We start from the raw sequence: 19,913 nt of genomic DNA, 5'->3' as shown, positions 1-19,913 counted from the left end.
CTTGATATAACTACCAAGGAGTGTGATTCTGGATGGCCAGCAGTATGTTTCTGTTCAGAAAAATGAGTTAACAGCTGTTTTAAACCTTAGACAAAACCTTGTATTTAAGTACCTGAAGACCTTAAGCAGATCTGAAGGCTTTGTGTACACTGCTAAAAGCTTGCCTGTTTTCCAAATGTGGCACTTACCCTAACTAATAGGGTATTAGACTAAAGGTATCTCTTATCATACTTGAGTAAAGTGACTCCAGGAAAAAAAAAATCTGTATCTAGCTTTTGCAATGATGTTTTCTTGAAAAGGCTTTATTTAAATTTAGAACTAACAGGAAAAAGGAACACCAAAGCTCCAGAAGGAAATGAAGTGCAGTGCACCACAACTGTCAGGTTATGTCTGTAAGACTCCTGTCCCAAATTGCACAGAAACAGCTTTCCTGAACTTCCAGACAGCCTCTAGTCTGGAGTGTGTGTTAGACTAATAGCTGAAGTAACTTCATACTGCAGAAATATCTTTTCTTTGCTTATTTCTGGAAGATAATCTACATACAAAAAGATTAAAAAGATTGTGTTAGCTGAAGGACTGGTGCTATTTTCACACCTTTTCCTGTAGTGTATAATTAGTATTCAAAGTTGCCATTTTTGGAGGGCTCACAAAAAAAGAAGTCTGTGCCACAATGCACTTTTAAGCATTATCTTCAATATGGGTGTAGTTTTAAAGCGACTTCCCCCCAGGAAGTGAGTGAAAAATGAATCATTACAAAAGCAATAATGGCTCTGTTCATCACTTTCTGCCAGCTGTGAACTGCCAAGAGCTTCATGCAGGCTGCATGTGTATGCCAGAGAACAGCAATCTGAAAGAAGTGTAGACGCCTTGGAAAGGGGAAGTGTAAGGAAAGTACTTCAGACCCTTACGTTTCACAGAGTCAGGAGACAGGAGCTGTTGAAGTTGTTTCCGACTTCAGGGCTGAAGACCTGAAGTACTCCATGAAGCTTTAACAAACAAATCAAGAAAGGTTTTGAATGATGTTAAAAAAGTGTTGGGACATAAGAGTCACATCAATAGTCTGCTACAAACCCCAGAGTTGTTAATCCTCTGGGGAGTCATGGTCACCTGCTCCCACATTGGATGAAAATCTCAACCAAATGATATGAAGCGAGGGAAAAGACTGGCACAGTGGGGCAATGCTGGCAAATGCAGGATTTGTGGAAACATTTCCCACTCACAGCATGGCACAGAAGGCAGCACTGCTGTGATGTGCAAAATAACTCTCTGTCTGCACATTTAGATCTCAGAGAATTACTGCTGTTCCACTGAGGACAGCAAGTTCACCCCTCTGGCTAGTAAATTTCGCTATGCATTTTCTTTGTTAATGCATGTGTCATTTTTCCCACTATTCCACTCTTCCTGGGCTCACTCCACACATGCAGCTGTTTCTCCGCATCGCAGAGGCGCATTGCTGCACGCACAGAGGCATTTCCCCACTTTCAGAGAAACTCTTAGCTGCGTCTTGGCTGCGTTCCTGGTGTCTTCTCATGCCAATGGATTTGCTAGAATCCTGTTCGTCTGACAAGGAAACCGGCGTCACCGTGACAGTTTAAGGACATCCCTGTCCTTAACCTGTCCCTTTACCGACATCCTTGACTTTTTTTTATATAAACCGGCAGGCGCGGTTTGTCCCTGTGAGTGATCGGTATTCACCGCCCCCCGCTGACGCCGGGATGGGGCGGTCCCCGCTCCTTACACGTGCCTGTGGGGGCCGGCTCACCCGTCGATGGCAACCTTTGCCCCCCGTCCCCGGAGCGCCGTGTCGACGCGGGGGCGCGGAGCCGGACAGCGAGGGCGAAGGGCCGCGTCGGTGCCCTTGCCCGCGGAGACGGAACACGGGACAGGGCGAGGATGGTTCCGGGCTCTGCGCGCAAGGGTTGCTCGGGGAGGGCTGCAGCCCACCGGGGGTCCCGGTACAGACCCCGCTCCCGCTGTCCCGAGGGGACACCGCTGCAGTGCGGGGCGGCCGCGCCTGTGCGCGCCCCGCGGGTCGTCACGCCCTGCAGCAGCGCTGCTGTGGGCGGCGAGAGGCCTCGGGGAAGCGCCGGAATGCCGGCAGGCCGCTGGGGCTAGAAGCAGGGAGGGACGGAGAGAGGCAGGGAGGGAGGAAGCAGGCGGGGAGACTTCCTTCTCCTCCTCGGCGGCAGCAGTAAGCAGCTGCGCGACTGAAGCAGCCGCCACGGCTGGGCACCGGCCCCCCCGCCCGGTGGTGGGCTGCGCTCCGGCCGGAGGCTCCCCACGCCGCCCATGCCACCCACGCGTCCCCGCTGGCGCTGACCGCTCCGCCGTTCCCGCGGTGGGGCTGCTCTTGGGGCGGCGGCTGCCGCGGCGCCGGCAAGAGCGGGCAACGATGCCGGCGGCCGCCCGCTCGGCAGCCCCCGGGGCGCAGCCCGACGCCGGCTTTCATGCCCCTGCCCGCCAGCGGGACCGCGGCGTCGCTCCCCACGACGAGGAAAGCGGCGGCGACCCGCACCTCCGTCAAGCCGGCGAGGCGGGCCGGAGCGGCAGATGGGTGGCTTCTTCCGCCGCCCCCTTCCTGCCTGCCTTCTCCTCCTCCCCTCCGCCGCCCCCCGCCTCCTCCGTTGCCTCCTCCCCCGCTGGTGGGGCCACCGTCGCTGCCTCCACCTCCCCCTCGGCTGCCTCCCTTCTCACGGCACTCCCCCAGACCCGCGCCCGTGTCCGCTCCTGCTCCGGCTTCCCGGGACTCGCCATGAGCGGCGGTTCCGGTCGCTTACCGCCGCCCGCCGCCCTCTGCCCGCCGCCGCCCCTCCACGGGCCGAGCTTGCCGGAGGCGGGAGCGCGGAGCCAGGGCCGGGGCAGCCCTGCAGGGCACAGCGCACCCCGCGGCGCCCCGGGCTCCAGAGCCCCGCCACCAGGTGAGCGGGAGAAGGGCCCCGGAGGACTGGGAGCGGGTCCGGGTGTCCCGCCACCGGCTGGTAGCGCCGCCGGCCCGCAGGGCCGCGGAGTTGTCCTCTGCAGCGCCCGGGGTCCGTCCCGGGTGGGGGCCACGGGCGGGACGGGGCGTGAGGGAGGGCAAACTCCCGCTGTTCTGAGCACGGCGGGGCGAATCGCAGCGGTGGCTGGGGGCAGGCCATGTGCCGCCCGGCCGGCAGCGGAGTGCTCAGGGCCGCCTTTGAGCCGGTGCCCGGCGCGGCGATGGCTCTTTCCCCGACGGTCGGTCGGGATGCGGCGGTGCGAAGCGCGGGCAGCTGGCGCTGGGGCGGGCGCCTCCGGCTGTCGCGCTGCTGCCGCCGGCGCTCCCCAACCCAGCGCCCCTGCCTGCCGACGCAGCCGCAGGGGTTGCGCTGTGCGGGGCACTGTGCGCTCGCCCTCTCGCCTGCGTCTTATCACACTTTGATGTGCCCGGGGCAGCGTCGGGGCCTCGGCCGCCCTGCCTCCTTTACGCAGCCGCCGCCGGCCTTCTGCAGCCTGCCAGCCGAGCCCCGTTCCTGGAAGGATTTTTGTGTGTGTGAGAGAGAGGGAGGGGGCGATGTGTCCGTATCCGTGCCCGGAGCCAGACTCCGCCCCTCGCAGAGGGCGGCCGGTAACTGCGGGAATTCACGGAGAACAGTGACCGGTCACATCGAGTTCTTTCTTGGTGCTTCAAAATATTGATTGCAAGTCAGACTTTTGGCCCGTTGAGTGTCTTTGGGGCTCTCATCGTTAGTTCCACAGACGTGTTTTTGGATTTCCTCTTAGAAACCGCTCCACAACGGGGTCCCACCGGGGAGCTGGTTTTGAACATGTGGTTCGTTCATCCTGAAACTTCGATGATTTCAGGATTGTGGTCCTAACAGATGGGTTGATGTGCTTGTTTATAGTCAAACACAAGAGCCGCTTCCAAGGCTGTGCTGGAGTTTCCCACATGCTTATATTTAAACGACTATTTGTGTGGTTTTGGGATCAGGGCCTTAGATGTTTTCTTGAGCTGTTCTTTGTGAATGGCAGCCAGAATTAAGTTGTTTATGTGTGTATGAAGTTACTAATTAGGAAGTGGTATGGGAGAAGGTCAGAAAACAAGACGTTGTTCTTTGGGCCTGGAGGGTGAAGAAATGAGGTGTCTAATTAAGTCTTTTCTTAGAATGTATTTTTAGTAGTGCTTATGTCTTGGGCACTTGGGTGTTTATAATGATAAAAATCTTGCTCTAAAATGAAGTAGGTTTTATAGACAAGCTCCTCTTGAAATTCGTTATTGACAACATAGTAAAGGATTACAATGCAGAAAGTTGAGGGAGAACTTGAATTTTTACCTTTGCATTGTATTATATAGTTCAAAAGCAGCTATGTCCTGAGACCACACAGTACATGGGACAGATTAGTCTCTCCCAGGCCTCCCAAATAAAATATATCAGGAGAAAACCATCTTGTTGCAACAACATCTTACAGTATACATTATTTGGAATTAGAGGTTTTGTCTGATGAAATTATTTCAACTTTTTGTTTTAAAAGTCCATGGATATTCCTGGTGTAGATGATAACCTTATCTTAAAGCCTGATCTCAAAACCTCTCTTAATCTTCTTAAGCTCTTAGCAATCCTATGCTACTGTTGGGAGGTAAAGCTTTGGTATTTTCCATGATTTGGAAAGTTACGGTGGAGAAAACGATAAACTTTACTATATAATATATTCATCACAGGCCTAGTATACAAAGACCTTAATATTGGATTAAGGAATACTGGACTTTTTATTCTCCAGAGAGGGGCTTTTTGGGGTTTGTTCTGAAGTTTTGGTATTTACTAGTACAATTCCTGTGTTTAAAAACCCTTGAAAGTCCTGTGTTTAATGGCAATTGCAATAGCCAAAACGATTTTGCTCAAAAGAGCTCTTGCAGACACCCACATTGAAAGGTTAAGTTTTACAGTGTACTTAAGTCACAGTAGCAGGTAAATGCTTGTTAGTAGTAATTGTCTAAAAAATACATCATACATTTTCAGATAGTATGAATGTGATTCATCTTCTAATTTTGAAATAGTGTCATAATTTGCAGACAAATCCAGGAGATTTCTAGACTGGGCATGAGGAGTACAAGTTTGTTTCTTTGCTTGCTTTTCTCCAAAGGGAAAGACTCTTCATGAAGGTCTACCTTCTTCAGTCAATTACTTGTCACCAGAGGGAAAAACTATGAACTAAACTCAGGCATCAGGGCTGAACTTGGATTGTTTTGCTGAGCATCCTCTTAGTTGTACTCTTGATCCTAATATATTAACTTTTGATAAAAACCTATATTGTGATCTAATCTTGAAACGTTGAGAGGCAGTGAAATTGCTGTACTTTACATGCAAGATTAGGAGAATGTTTGCTATGTCGTTTCTCCCAGCAGAAGAATGTTCAGTGATGGCTGGGTCTCTTTTGGTGTTGTTTCTTTTGTGTTTTTTTCCAGTATGTGTCAACAAAATGGAACTTCTCCATTCATGGCTGTCAAATGTGAAAGGATTCTGGACTAGAAATGCTGATGATTCTTTACTTCATTTAGAAGATTGATCCTGATCTTAAAAGGCATTTCACTCTCCATAAAGTATTTTGCCTCCACTGGGGTATCTGTATCTCCTTGGTGGAAAAGAGTCACTCACCTAGAGGAAAGGTTGTCAGCTACAAAAAGTGTGTCTCTAGTGGAAATTCCTAGGGGTTTTTTTGTTTGTTTGTTTGGGTTTTGCCTTTTGTTCATTTGTTTTTTTTTGGTTTTTTAGGTCTGTATCGACATTCTCATTTCTGGAAAGATGGCTTTTGAAAGTTGTGCTGTATTTAACACATGGTGTTGTCCATAACTTGGTGAAAACAGCTTTTCTCTTAAACATCTTTGTTACTCATATCAGCTCTTTGGATGTAATCAGATGAACTTTGCTAAATCTACTTAATATTGCTTTTTCTCTTTCTGCAGCTAAGTGTTTAGTTAGTTTAGTTGTTTTTTAAGGTGCACATGAGGTTAAGTCCTATATTAAGAGGAGTAAAGATGGGTGCTTATTTTGGCAGATAACTGCATTTGCTAAGTCTTTGAGTATGGAGAAGCTGAAATTTCTGTTGAAAGGATTAGTGCCAGTTTTCAAGCCTAGCTGATTGTAAAAATGTGCGGAGTTGGACTTCTTGTGAAGATTATATGAGGTGTCAGTTAAGTCCAGTTGAAAGCTGAATTATTAGTGATTCTGCTTAATTCTGTATATGCTTGTGCTTTTAGCAGTTGTGCATAGTTATATCATCTCTGTGTGGTATTTGTGGTTTTGTTCTCGAACAGGAGAGCAGTTAATGTGGCTTTACAGTGAAAGTCATATTTAATTCTGGCATGCCTGGTGGTAGACACTATTTTTTTTATTTATGACATGGTGATGCCTTCACAGCTTTATAACCATATGAAATAAAGTGAGATGGAAAGATAGCTTCTTGGTAGGAACAAGTGAAGCATGTTCAGTATGTGGAGATTCTCAAGAGTTGCAATTGATTTTGATAGATTAAAGAAAAATAAACAAACAAACAAAAAGAACCCCACCGAAACCAGAAACAATCATTAGAGCTTCTCCATTTTAATTTGGTCAAAGTGTGATGCAAAGAAATGGCTTGACGGTACTTCTTGGTTAGAATTAGCACAATATTATAAATCTGTTACTTTGCATGTTTGAACATATTCTGTTTTGAACACGAGATTGCAATTACCTTTAGCATATCAGAATTATTTATTATAATGTTGGTATGTTAGTTTTGCTACTTTTGAATTATAAAGGAAGATAGGAGGCTATGTTTTTACATAAATTTGTTGTGCTTTGAATAGAATATAGTAATTACAGATTTAATGTTAACAGACATTTATAAATATCTGTTAATAACAAAATAAATGTTTGTTTCAAGAAGTTAGTTATAAGAGATATGAGTTGCATATTTATTGGATTTATTTGGAAAATAAATGCAAATGTACTTCCTTAACAATTATTTTCAGATAAGGTGCATTTATTTTAAGCCATGCTCTGTGCCTATCACTTTTATATTTTTATTCCACTTTTAACTTGTAGTATTTACAGGAACTGGAAATTATGATTTTATGGCCTGAAGTTGTTCTTTGGAAGTGTGCCTTTTAGGTGCCAGTATCAAAGCAGCTGAAGTGGACACTAGCAAGTGTTAATGTATTGCAATCCCTTGCCCCCAACATTAAGTATTTAAGGATAGTGTGAGACTGAAACAATTTTTTTTAAAAGAAAATATAGAATATAAAATTAATATACAGTTCTTTTGATTGTAGTTCACAGAGTATGAACAACTTAATCCTTGTCTAATCTGGCATATTTTAGATGTAAGTATGCAAAAGCATGGAAATTAAAAATTCAGAATATTCTTTAAAGTACAAATTTCAGTTTAATAATAGCAAGAAGACCAGAGATATGTCTTTAATTTCGAAATGCATGCTCTGCTTTGTAACATCTGCTTATGAAATAATCTAAATTATCCTTTTGGTCTAAATCACCAAAATACTGAGCTTGAGAAATATATTTGCCTTGTCACAGAAAGGTCAAAATGAGAAACTGCTGTAAAGTATATTAATAAGCATGATTGAGAACACTGTAAATTCTCAGAAAAGCTGTGTTCAATTTAAAAATAATGATGGGGTTTGGAGTTTTTTTCTCTGCCTTTTAATGTTTAGTTTTGCTGCTTATACAACCCTTTTTTCACCCATGAATTATCTTGGCTAAATGAAATCCACATGCAGACAGGATATTTTTAACCACTTTTTTTTTTTTTTTTTTTTTTTTTTTTTTTTTTTTTTTTTTTTTTTTTTTTCCCTGAGAAAGATAGGCTTTAAATCATTTTCAACTGATAGCTTTGCAGCTTTTTTGTTAGTTCTTGCACCCTAGGTATTTTAAATGATCTCGTATAGCATCTGCTTCATATTAGAAGTTCAAATGGAGATCTAAACATAAGGTGTCATCTAAACATAAGGGTGTCACTGTTAATGTAATGCAAGATGTGGATGGGTTAACAGGAAGGTATGGTACCAGAATAAGAGAGAATGTTACGAATTTTTCAGTGCCCTGGTTTTGGCTGGAATAGAGTTAATTTTCTTCCTTTGGGCATCCGTCACTGTGTGGTGACTGATGGTATTGTGTATCACTTGTTTCTCTTAGGTTTTATTCCTGGGTCACCCTTCCCCCCACCCCCTCATCTCCCTATTGGTTATAATTATAATACTATATCATTAATGTTGTTTTAGTATTTTACTTTTATTTCAATTGCTAAACCCTTCTTATCTCAGGATACAAGTTTTACCTTTCCTGATTTTTGCTTACATCCCAGTGGCAAAGGGGGAGAGTGATGGAGGGCTGCTGCTGGTACCTGTTCAGGTTAAATCATGGCACACTGAGAGCTCCCTTTACATGAATATTTCAATAAGATAGTGCTGCTTTTCCACACCTTTGTTTTACTGGATTTTGTTTGTTTTGTTATGCCTTTTTTAGTGCCTTTTTTTTTTCTTAACTCCTCACTGCATTCTTCTATGCTTGTTCTAAACCTTTTTTTTTTCTTGTTTGTGTATGTGAAGTACAGTAAATGCTTGGTTGTTAGCATTCTGTGCATAAAGAAAAGATCCTCCATTCTTGATAGGAAAAATAGTCCTGTTCTTGTGTTTTGATGACTTAAAATAAAGCTTCCTTCAGGAAGTTGCTTGATGCGTAATGTAGGGCAAAGAATGCATACTTCACTTAAGGAAAGATGCAGGAAGTTTTTTAAATAGTATGTCATAGGTATTTTCACAACTATTTTAAGCAAGCATGATATACAGTGTTTTCTGAGCTTTTGAAATGCACACACATGCTCCAAATGTTCATTCTAAAAACACTCTTCTTTAGATTTTCTCAATGGAGAGCCTGGCATCCCAGCTCTAAGCTCCTGAGTTGCTGTTCCCATTATCCTTGGCACTGTGTTTAGGTTGAGTCTCTGCATCATCCCTCTCATGCAAGCCCTTTGTCACCATGATGTATGAAAAAGTAACATCTGTTATCAGTCTCAGGGTGGGAAAGTGTGTCAAGATGTTTCTCTAATGTCTTTTGTAATGACTGGGCTTCTGCATCCAGACAAATAATCTGTGTTGCTTGCTGGCAGCTGGTGTGGTTTTCTCGACCATGGGCTGTTATAATAACCACCCTAATAACCACCCTTCATTGTAGTATTTCAAAGCTCACATCTCTAAGCATTTGGGTCTGGTCACCAGCTTCTAGGACAGTCCCAAATGGGAAATTAAAATATTAAAGGAAACATAATCTAGCATTTAAATTACAAAAACCAAATTAAACCAAACCCCCCGCAAACAACAACAAGAAGAAAATTCCAGCAAAATAACCACCTGAAAAACTTAATTAAGTGTTTAACTGAATTTCTGTTCTTCTGTGTAAGGCACATGACTGTAGCACAAGCATACGCAGCCAGTATCAGTAAAGAATATTGCTTAAACTGTTAGAGGGTGTTTATGATTGTTTCTGATATCATTTAAGAATAGTGGAATTGCATTTCTTCCTGTAATATTACCAATCTCTATTTCCAAAAAAAAGTTATTTGTGCTTGTGCACATTTTTCTGGAAGGAAGGTACAAGGAAGGTAGTGATGTTATACATTTTCTGCCAGCCTGTGGAGGAGTAAAGGATGAATTCTGTGAATCTTATTAAAATACTTCATAATCTGCATGCCTGGAAAATTCCCTCTTAGGAATACTCCCCTTAAATAGTCTAAAAATTACTAAAAGCCATGCTCTGTGTTTGTTTGCATGACTTCTAGTTGTGTAAGAGCCCGAGGAATGGCTATTAAACCATGAAGTATGGCTAGAAACATTAGCTGTTTGTATAGAACAGTTGGATCTGTCAGAGAATACTTGGAACAGCTCCTGTGCCGTGCTGTGTGATTGAACCTGCACCATGGAATAGCAACATACAGTTTGGAAACTATTGCTGCCTATTTTTTCAGCACAGCTGAAAGTTTTCTTCTCTTTATCTTTTGCTGCATGGCACCTAAAGCATATTCAGGTTCCAGAGTGAAAATACTGGAGATTTAGGTTTACTCTCTGCTTGGGTTCTTGCTCGGTAAAGTTTTGACTTTTAGGCACATGGATACTTCTGCTTTCATTAAGAGCCTGTGCAAATGTCTGTGGGATTTGGATTGTGGTGGATTTTTTTCCTCCATACCTACAAGTCAACAGTCTAAAATGATTTTTTGAATTTCCATAAAAAATGTGTTTATCTGCTTTTTTAGCGTGTGCAGGCTTTCTGTATATATCTTTTCCATGGCATCACTTTTTTCCTGTTTATAAGTTGAAGTGGCCCAAAGCCAAACAGAGTAAGCAGTAGTTTTTGGAAAGAATTATCATGCAGATTTAGTCGTAGGATATTGAGCCTTTTGGCACAGAAACCCTGTGAGTCTATAATCGTTGTGGCTTGTGTGTGTTTTTGAGCAAGGTTACATAAAGTGTTTATGATATGATCTGAAAATCGTTTTTACAGCTTGTTTTGGAGGTTGGGTACAGGTTAGATTTCTGAGCTGTTTCAGAAATGCATTTTGATTTTTGGAGGCTTGGAGGTGAAAGCTTTTAGCCACCAGTGTGGCAAGTGTGTCCTGGTTTTATTATTGAAGACAACAGGTCTTCAAACTTAAGAAATACGTGATTATGCTTGTAAAGATGAGCAAAGTGAGGTACATACTGCAGGGATGTATTTCAAGAAAGTGAGAGTCAAGATGCAGTTGGTGTTTGTCACAAGGGCCTGTTGAGTGGACTGAAAAAGTGAATGAGATAGAAAAGTACTCTTTTCTTTATTAAAACTTAATTTCATTTTTATAACACTGTCAATCTCTTGTGCCCAAAAGGTATTGATTCTGCAATGAGATACCAAAAAATATTACTAATGAAGAATTTGGACACAGAGGAAAAATAACTTAGAGGATTTGTTGCATTTTGGTGGCTTTTTATTTGATGAAGCATTTTGAACGTGAAGGATTAGGGAAAAGCTATGAAAGTGGTAAATATGGTAAAAACTATTCAGTAGTGACTAGGATTTTATCACCTTACAAACCTGGAAAACACCCAAATATGGAACAACATGCCTATCTGCTATCCTCAGCTGTCTCACTGATTACATTATATGGTGAGGACCAGTCGGTATGCTGGGGTGCAGGTGTGCTATTCTGAGGGACCTTGACAGCCTGGAGAACTGGGGACCTTATGACGTTCAGCAAAGGCTGAGGCTTGTACTAGGGCAGAAGAGTTGTGTGCCATGAGGGGCTTGAATGGGTGGGTAGCAGCTCCTGATCTAGTGGAGTGAGCGAGCTTAAGGACAGAAAGCTGATGTAACGGCTGGAGCATGGGACTTGTGGAGAGAGGTAGAGGACACTAGGATTGCAAAGCATGGTTGAATAGATGGCCCAGGGGAGATCCCGACTAAGAGATCCCAATGGCCTGTGTTCTCCTCTTCTGGTAAGATGAAGAAAAGATACTGCCAGACTTTTGCAGGCTGGTAAGGCAAGTCACTGGGAATAGGGCTCAGGTGGAAATACCTAAATATGTGGCAGATATTTTTAGGAAGAATCTTTTTTTCACTCTGAAGCAGAGAACTGCGGACATTATGGACCTTAGAACTTTGGAGAGATCCAGAACTTTGCCAGACAAGGCACTGCTCTAAATTAGCCTGGTCTGAGCAGGGGGATTGAATTATCAGATATCCAGCAGTCTCTTGCAGCCTGAAAAACTTTATGTTACTGTGTAGTGAGCATGTCACCTTTATCTTGGGGATGTCTGCTTCAGACATTGCAAATAGAGAAGGAACAGCAATTTGGGACTGGTTTAGTTGCACATGGTCAGAAGTGATGGTGAGAACTCAGTTTGCTTCGGCACGCAAATGTCACCTCAGTCTTGGGAGACTGCTTTTTTTTAACCTTGATTTTTTTCATATGCTTCCTCCCCACACACCCAAAAGTACCTTTTATTATGGGTATTTAATGCATAAATGCTTTTGGGTAAAACATCAATAGCTCTTTGTGTTTAAAGCAGAGTTACACTTCTGCCTCTCATCCCTTCTTCCTAACTTACTTGCTGGTTTATGTACAAACTGTCTGTTTTCATCTGACAGACAAAAGTATATGCTTCAGTTTTTATTTTTCAGTCCTAGAAGTATAGGGGATGTTGGATTCTGTCTTTCCTGTCTTTCTGTCTTTCCTTGGTATGCTTTCAGAAAGTGCCAGATAAATTAATTGAGAGATGTGTTCAGCAATGAAATGGATTTTTTTCCAAGCTTGGAGAGTATGTAAAAAACATAAAAATATATTCACTGATGTTTTCTTATCCTTTTTTGTTAGTCTTTACCAAACCAGTGTTTGTAATACGATGACTTTACTAGTCTATACATTTTCTATAGTATTTTTAAGGGAGAATGGTACAGACAAGAATTCAGTCAATAATATAAAATATGAACACAGCAAAAAGTAGGAAAAGAGTGAAAAACTGTGGTAGATGATCTCCTCACGTAATTTACCATGTAAAAGTGAAATTGGCATTCTTATGTAAAGCTGTCATACTTGTTCACTTAATCCTGTTCCTCTGTAAATAGCTTCAAACTTGAGGGAGGCTTTTTAATGTTTAAAAAAAAAATAAATTCTAGTAAATCACTGGTTAAGTACCAGATGAATTAGTCTGCTCTCTCAAGCAAACAGCTTGAAGGAATCTGATGCTGTTTTGTCTGACTTAGTGATCCGTGGACACAGGTAGTTAGACAGTATTTTGCTTCCAAACAGCTGCAGTGTATGGTCTCTCTGACAAGGACACAGGAAATAAAGGAGGATCTTGAGAGCTTGGGAAACCAAAGGAATTGCAGGGAATGGGAATTGTAAGGGTTTGGAGGCAAACTTTTTTACTGCAGGAGAAAACATAAAACTACATAACAAAATTCCACAAATGCAGATTTTTATTATTTCTGATGTTCATGTAACAACTGATTTCTTTTGAGGATCACTCTTAAAACATCTGGGCCATAAAGAGAATTTTCAAAGCAAGTGAGTTGCCCATATTGTTGTAGACTTATTTACTGTGAATTAACTGAAGCATCATCTGTATCTCTTGTTTATGGACTGTGTGGAGGCTGTGTGGCAGGGTGGGTAGTGAAGCAAAACAAGGATGCCAGAGTGTTCTGGAGTTACTGAGTCTTCAGCTAGGTTGGGGCAAAAGTGGTTTTAAAGCATTTTAAAACAAAGTGTAGTGTCATTTGTTTCATTTATTATTCTGTAGCATTACATTTCTGCATTACGTCAAGTTTTCGTTTCCTATCAGGTATTGTTTGAATGCTGCATTTTCTGTTAGTGACTGATGTCATAGAGAGGTAACTGTTTCTAGTAACTTAGTTCTTCTGCACCTTTGTGTTTCTCCATTTTCTGCTGGTTTAGCCCCTTGGGGTTTTTTGGTCTCAAGTAGTAGTAAGAAAGGTAAAGAAGTCGTCTAATAGTTTGGATTAAAAAGCAAGACGTAAGAGATCATTCTACCACTGGACAACGCTGTAAGAGAGCTTTGTTTTCAAGGCACCATGTCTAGTTTTGACCTTTTCTGTCTCTATGGATTTTCAAAATAGGGTTGATTGTCCAGAAAAGAGATACCTGAATGATTGCCACCTGGAATGGTTTTAATTTTGATCTTCTAAAGATCTTAAATTTACACAATTTGAAGAAGAAATGTTGTCTAAGATTTATTGTGTCTCTTTAAGAGGAAGGTCTAGCATAACCATGAAAGATCTTATGATCTCTGTAGAGAGCAGTAGGTGAGAATACTTTAATACCGGTTAGCATAAGTATGACTGTTGTTGAATATCTGCATACTGACATGCTTTGATATTTATTATGCAGTATCTTTGGAGTTACTGCTTAGGGATTACCTGTGCTAGAAAGTTATGCTGTGGTAACTCAAATCAGTATATGCAAAAGGGCAAGGATGGTTTTCTGAGACATAAAAGTGACTTTGAAATGCTCATTCTGGGAGAGTTTTCCTATTTGAGAAACAGGGTAACTCATCAATATGACCATTTTGGTCTGATAACCCCATTTTTCTTGGATTGTAGACACAGTGCATCTGAAGAATTGTGGTTTACAAATACACTTTTGTGTTCTTTTATGTAGACCACCAGCTTCTAGATGCGTGAAATTTCAAGTTACTAACAGCTGTGTGTGATACTGAAAATAAATTTTCAGCCATGCTGGGGCCTATGTGGTGCCTTTTTGGAGTGTGGGGGTCAGCTGCTTCTTCCTTGCAGTCAGTCCATGTGATGAATTTAAGAGGTGATTTCCTATAAAACATGTGTGTTTTAAGGCTTTGCCTTGATTTGCCTAGCCATTGCTGTCTTGGTTTGCTGCTCCTTGTGTTTAAAAATTTTGTGCTCTCCTCAGCTCATTTGAGGAGTCATGCTGGAACCTCCTGCATTGTTCTTAAGGCTCTCCAGGCATTTTCCTTGCTTTTACTACCTCCCAGGCCGATTAAGCTTGTCCTTTTCAAGGCTATTGCTGGAGGAAAAAATTTCAAATTTCAGTAAAAAAGTGCCCTCTTTGGTGGGCTGAATTGCACCTCATCCAGATTATTACATTCAGCATTCTTGTGACCACTAAAGCTTTTTATGTTATCACTGGAGCAGTGACATCAAAAGGGGAGAGCTATCACAAAGTCTTAAGAGAGGGGAGACCAGAACATGTGGTTACTGTTCTGCAGGACTGCCTGGAGTGCTCAATGGCAAATACAGCTTGCAGGCTGAGGGTGAAGAACTGTGTCCTGGGAGACACGTTTCTGGGACATGAAAGTGATTCAGCACTGGTAAACAAAATGCTGTCTTGCTTCAACTGCTTGGATTCCTTGGATTTTGTATGAACTGCAAAACCGGGCTTAGAACTTTTGTATTTATGGTGTTACCAAGAAACACTTTTGCACATGAAGCAAGCTGCTGTTGTTACAAATGTGTTACTTACGAAAGAAGGGGAAGTGGACTTTGGTTGTTGTGTATAAAAAAAGAAATGTGGCAGTCTGATCTCTGGTTAAGTCTGAACTTGCAGAGTTTTGCTCTGGCTGTAGCTTGTTTTCTTTTGGAAAAATTTGGGCAGTGAGAGCGTAAATTCTAAATTTACTCACCTAAGCACTTGCAGATGTTCCTTTCCAGAAAGCATTGTGAAAGAGAGCAGATCCAGGCAGGTTTTGAGGAGCAGATTTGCTCTATTGCTTTCAGAAGTGTAGAAATAATTCTCACAATCAACCACAAATAGTCATACTTCAACTTTGCAAATCAAATATCATGAGTTCATGTCTGATCTACTGGTCTGTGTTGATTTCACTCTTCATGTCTATGTTTAACAAGTCATGTGCTATTGTACTCAGAAATCTGTATTTGTAAAGAGAAGGGCAAGAGAAATTCTTCCAGAACTCCAGTGGCTGATCTTTATTACCATAGAGAGGCTATTAGAAATCTTTGGTTTGCTTTGAAGATAACACAGAAGCTGTTGAAATTGAAAAGATGCTGAAACAAAAAAAATGATATATCTCAAGTCACAAGGTTGTTACTCATTGTATGTAATTTACATATACATTTCTGTTGACTATTTTTCCACTGGCTATTACTTTTATTAACATACTAGTGATCTTAAAGAAGCCTTGAGAGTTCAAAACTGGTGATGACTGATGTTAAATCCAGTGTCTTAAGTTCTAACCTTTTTTCTTTTGACATGCATACTTTGAGTTTGTTTGCTTCTAGAGACAAACAGCACATGCATGTGGAAATGCTCACAGACAGACACACAAACTTAAATACCTCATATATATATATATATACAGTCATTTGTATCTCTTAAAAGTATCTCTTAAAATCTTAAAATCTCTGTATCTCTTAAAAGTATCTGCCACATGGCAGTGGCCACTGTCCTCTACTTCTAATTGCCTCAGTGCATTATGTAAGTTATAAAAAAAAGGTTTGCTGAAACTGGCTTTATGGTTTCATAGAATTATGTGTGTTGAATGCATTGTAAACTTACAAGGTGGGTTTTTTTTTGTGAGATTTGTCTATAGTATGCAGTCGTATAGCTAATTATTTGCTGTTGGGACTGGATGACCCAGCTACTTTGAAACCTCTTCTGGTTCTATACGCTACTTACTGAGATCTTGTCTTCTGCTGAAATATGCCTAAAAGAAAACTGGGCTATATATGTGTCTTTTAATTGGTGTATATACTTTTTGTGTAAATGTGTGAGCCCTGTGTTCTTGCCTGGAGGGAGGTATGCCTTCATTAAGAGCAACAGTGGTAATTTGTTCAGTTGTATAAAAATAATGGTGATAACAATCTCCACCAAAAGATGTTAGTCTCTTAAAATGACCTGGATATAACTGCAGTAACTTGTCCTCTTTCTCAAAGTTTTCATGTCAAAGGGTTATTTTGGCTGCTAAGCTGCTAGACAAACAACTGAAAACTGCTGAGCTATGTGGATATGTCACAGGTATTGGCTGACGTGCATCTGTGTTGCTGCTTTTGCTTTCAGATGTTACCATGAGTATCAGTTGGAGCACAAGGAGCTATGGTAGTAGGAGTGTTTGGGAGAGCTGGGTCTTGTTTACTTGAGAAAGGTAAGAGTGTGATGGGGTTGTGGGAATTCCTGATGGAATAGAGTGAGAATGGGTGATAACTAGCCAGGCGAGATCACCCAGCAATGAGATGCTTTACCTTACTAAGTCAAAGAGAATATCACAAGCTGAGAATTGGCAACTACAGAGAAGGAAATACTAAATCCACATTACCTCTGTACATGTTACTGAATTAGGAGACATGAAGCAAATTCCAGAGTATAGTTCATTCATGCAGAACATATAAGACAATATGGAAACTAAAGTAAAATTCAGTGGAGAAAGGAGGTTATGTTATGATGAGATAACTTTGACTGAACACAAATTGCCCACCAAAGCCACTCTAATCACTCACCTTCCTCATCCTGGATGGTGAAGAAAAAGTATGTCAGAAGGTTCAGCAAGTATGGTCATGGCAAACCAGACTTGGTATGGAGAAATTAATTTAATTAACTGCCAATGAAAAGCTGGAGAAGGATAATGAGAAATAAAAACAAACCTTAAAACATGTTTCACCCGGTCCTCTCTTGTTCCCAGCTTCAGCTCCAGATTTCTCTTCTCTTCTGTCTGAGTGGCTCAGGAAAATGGGGGATGGGGGCTGTGGTCAGTTTGTCACCCTTGTCTCTGCTGCTCCTGCCTCCTCATGTTCTTTCCCTGCTGCAGGACGAGGTCCCTCCCAACTTTCCTAGCATGAATCCTTCCCATAGGCTGCAGTTCGTCATGAACTGCCCTAGTATGTCTTCCAACATGGTTACAGCCTCCTTCAGGCACCTGCTCAGGTGTGGAGTCCTCTGTGGGCTGCAGGTGATCTCTGCTGCACTGTGGACCTCAGTAGGCTGCTGGAAGAGAGCTTGCCTCATCACAGTCTTCAGCACAGGCTGCAAAATGTCTCCTACAGTGCCTGGAGCAGAATTTTCACTGACCTTGAGGTCTACTTTGCTGCTTTTGTGCAGTTTTCCCCTTCTTAAATACGTTCTCTTAGAGATGCAGTCACTGTCACCGATGGGCTTGGCCTTGGCCAGTGGTGGTTCTATTTTGGAGCTGGCTGCATTGGCTTTTGTACATAGAGGAAGCTTCTGACATCATCTGACAGAGGTTATCCTTGTAGCCAGCCACCAAAACTTTGCCACACAAGATGGTCTGAAAAAAATCAATAATTATCAGCATAAGTAACCAGTGCAGACAAACATTGCCTGTATGTAAATGTTATCTGACCTTTGGTTACAGAAAGATTTTGATGTCATGATTTTGTCACAGCTCCAAGACAGTTGCTTGAAGAAGGAAACACAGCTTCTTTCCATAGGGTGTCCTGGAGCAAGATGAGTTGTATGATGACCTGGGTGAAAAGCTAATGCAGGGAAGTAGAATGAATTCAGCATGTTGAATTTTCTGGTTTGTGATTGCATATGACTTAAACAGTTTGTTGTCTAGAAAAGTTCTACAGCTGAAAAGGGTAATGTAGTTGACCCTAAAGGCAGGGTTTTCTGGGTTTCACACCCTTTACCTTGCATTTAAAATTGAAAATGGACTGCCTTGCAGCCATTATATTGAAAAAAGAAGTATAAATATAGAGAAGGAGCTAGATAAAGGCTATGAATCCTACTAGATTACTCACTTGTCAGAAATAAAGATGCTCTTTGTACTTGTAAGTTTGCCATTGGGGAGAGGTCTGGAATTATTAAAAAAGTAAAATAATGAAATTCCAATTGAAATGCTAAACCACAACTTTTTGATGTAGATAGAGATTTGTGTATCATGTCTTTTGCTTAGCTTTTTGGGGATTTCAGATTTTCAACTTAACCTTGGAGGCTTTCAGAAAATTGTGGGGGCATTGTGATGGTGTTTATGTGTGAGATTTTTTTTCTTTGTTTGTTTTGATTTTGTTTGGGTTTTTTTGTGTGTCTGTGTGTTGGTTCTCCCCCGTCCTCTCCCATCAGAGAGAAAGCAACTGCAGAACTAACAAGCTGCAGAAATAATCCAGCTATATAAATGGAATGGAAACAGTAGTGTTCAGACTAATCTGTAATTTTCAGTAAAATCTACTTATGACTGACCTGCTGCTTTGCAATTTGATTGAAATTTTGGCACTTTTTCTGTTGTCTTTGTAAATCTGGTACCTAGATTTTTGAGCATGTTTTTGCAACAATCTTTTAGGTGGATTATATCTATCTAATACCCATTTTCTGGTAAAATGTCAGTGGCTGTGATGTTCAGAGTAAACTTCAGAAAGCAGTCAACATCCATCACAAGGATGGAGGGAGCTTCGATAACATATTTTCAGCAAGGTTGTTGACAGGATTAGAGAGTAATAAACTTTACTCAGCAGTGAAACTATGTTTCTGGAAGAGTCCATGGGTTTATGAATAAGGAGATAAGGGGAATAACTTCTGTCCTAGTGCTTGTAAGGAAGTGCTCCTTTCTGACTAGCACTTGGTTTGCATACCAAGGAAAAACTGGTATTTGAAAGCATTAGCTGGTGTTGCTGTAGCTGACCCATCTTGTATTTTGTACTGTGGTGAAAATGTGCCCATTTCTAGCCTTTCCAAAGTGATCAAAGACATCTGTATTGTTTGAAGAAAATTTTCTGATTTGTGTTTGAATGGATCAGTTTTTCACTGGAAAGAGGGGGTGTGGGGCCTTTTCAGGAACTCCTAGGTAGATTGTCCCTCTGTGAAGCTTTCACCGTGATGATGTGCAGTCTCTTTAAAGAACGCCATCTGAATCCATTGCTAGAAGTTCAGTGTTCCTTTTTATTGAGTATGATACTGTGGACCTTTGGGACAAAACAAAGGAATAAGCTGAAATCAAGACTTGTGCAAGAGCTGGTTTGGTTTGTGGTAGTTTTTTGAGTGTTAGGTTGGCATTGGGTGCTTAAGGGAGATAAGGACATCTTTGGTCTTTTCAGAGTTCATAAAGCATTTGGCTGGTGCATTAATGTTTTCTCTACTTCATGTCACAAAGCTCTGAATCAGGCATCTACCTTTTTATTAGCTATGTTTTTGGAATACCCCAAAAACTGTTTCTAGGGTAATAGCTTCATGTATTCTTAAGCTGCAGCTAGGAATAGCAGAAGTAGCTGCACATTATCACCATACTCCTAAAATGAATGAATGTACTGCTGCAATTTAACACTAGCAGTAGGTGTTAACTGAGGTAAACCACTTGTCCAGGTTCACTGGGTGTTCTTACAGATACATACCTACAGTACATAGGAAATCTAGAAGTGTTTCCCTCATTGGTAGTGCTGCTCTAACATGGGATCAAGAAAAGAAAGCAAAGAGAT

General features: G+C 41.7%; 1 protein-coding gene across 3 annotated transcripts in view; it reads left to right on the top strand.

The window, feature by feature from the left end:
• The first annotated feature begins 2,392 nt into the window (after positions 1-2,392).
• Positions 2,393-19,913, top strand: part of RNF38 (ring finger protein 38) — a 110,343-nt gene continuing 92,822 nt past the window's right edge. The window contains exons 1-2 of one of the 3 annotated variants that reach the window (XM_053931534.1): positions 2,832-2,918; positions 16,549-16,633. In XM_053931534.1, coding sequence (XP_053787509.1) covers positions 16,585-16,633 — 49 coding nt within the window. In that variant the 5' untranslated portion in view covers positions 2,832-2,918; positions 16,549-16,584. Of the gene's footprint in view, positions 2,919-16,548; positions 16,634-19,913 lie in introns of all 3 variants that reach the window. The other 2 variants (XM_053931532.1, XM_053931533.1) reach the window with 2 other exon arrangements.

Source organism: Vidua chalybeata, chromosome Z, assembly GCF_026979565.1.
Source record: "Vidua chalybeata isolate OUT-0048 chromosome Z, bVidCha1 merged haplotype, whole genome shotgun sequence".
In the NCBI taxonomy this organism is placed as follows: Eukaryota; Metazoa; Chordata; class Aves; order Passeriformes; family Viduidae; genus Vidua; species Vidua chalybeata.
The sequence above is the reverse complement of the archived record's forward strand: the minus strand, read 5'-3'. Positions and strand labels throughout refer to the sequence as shown.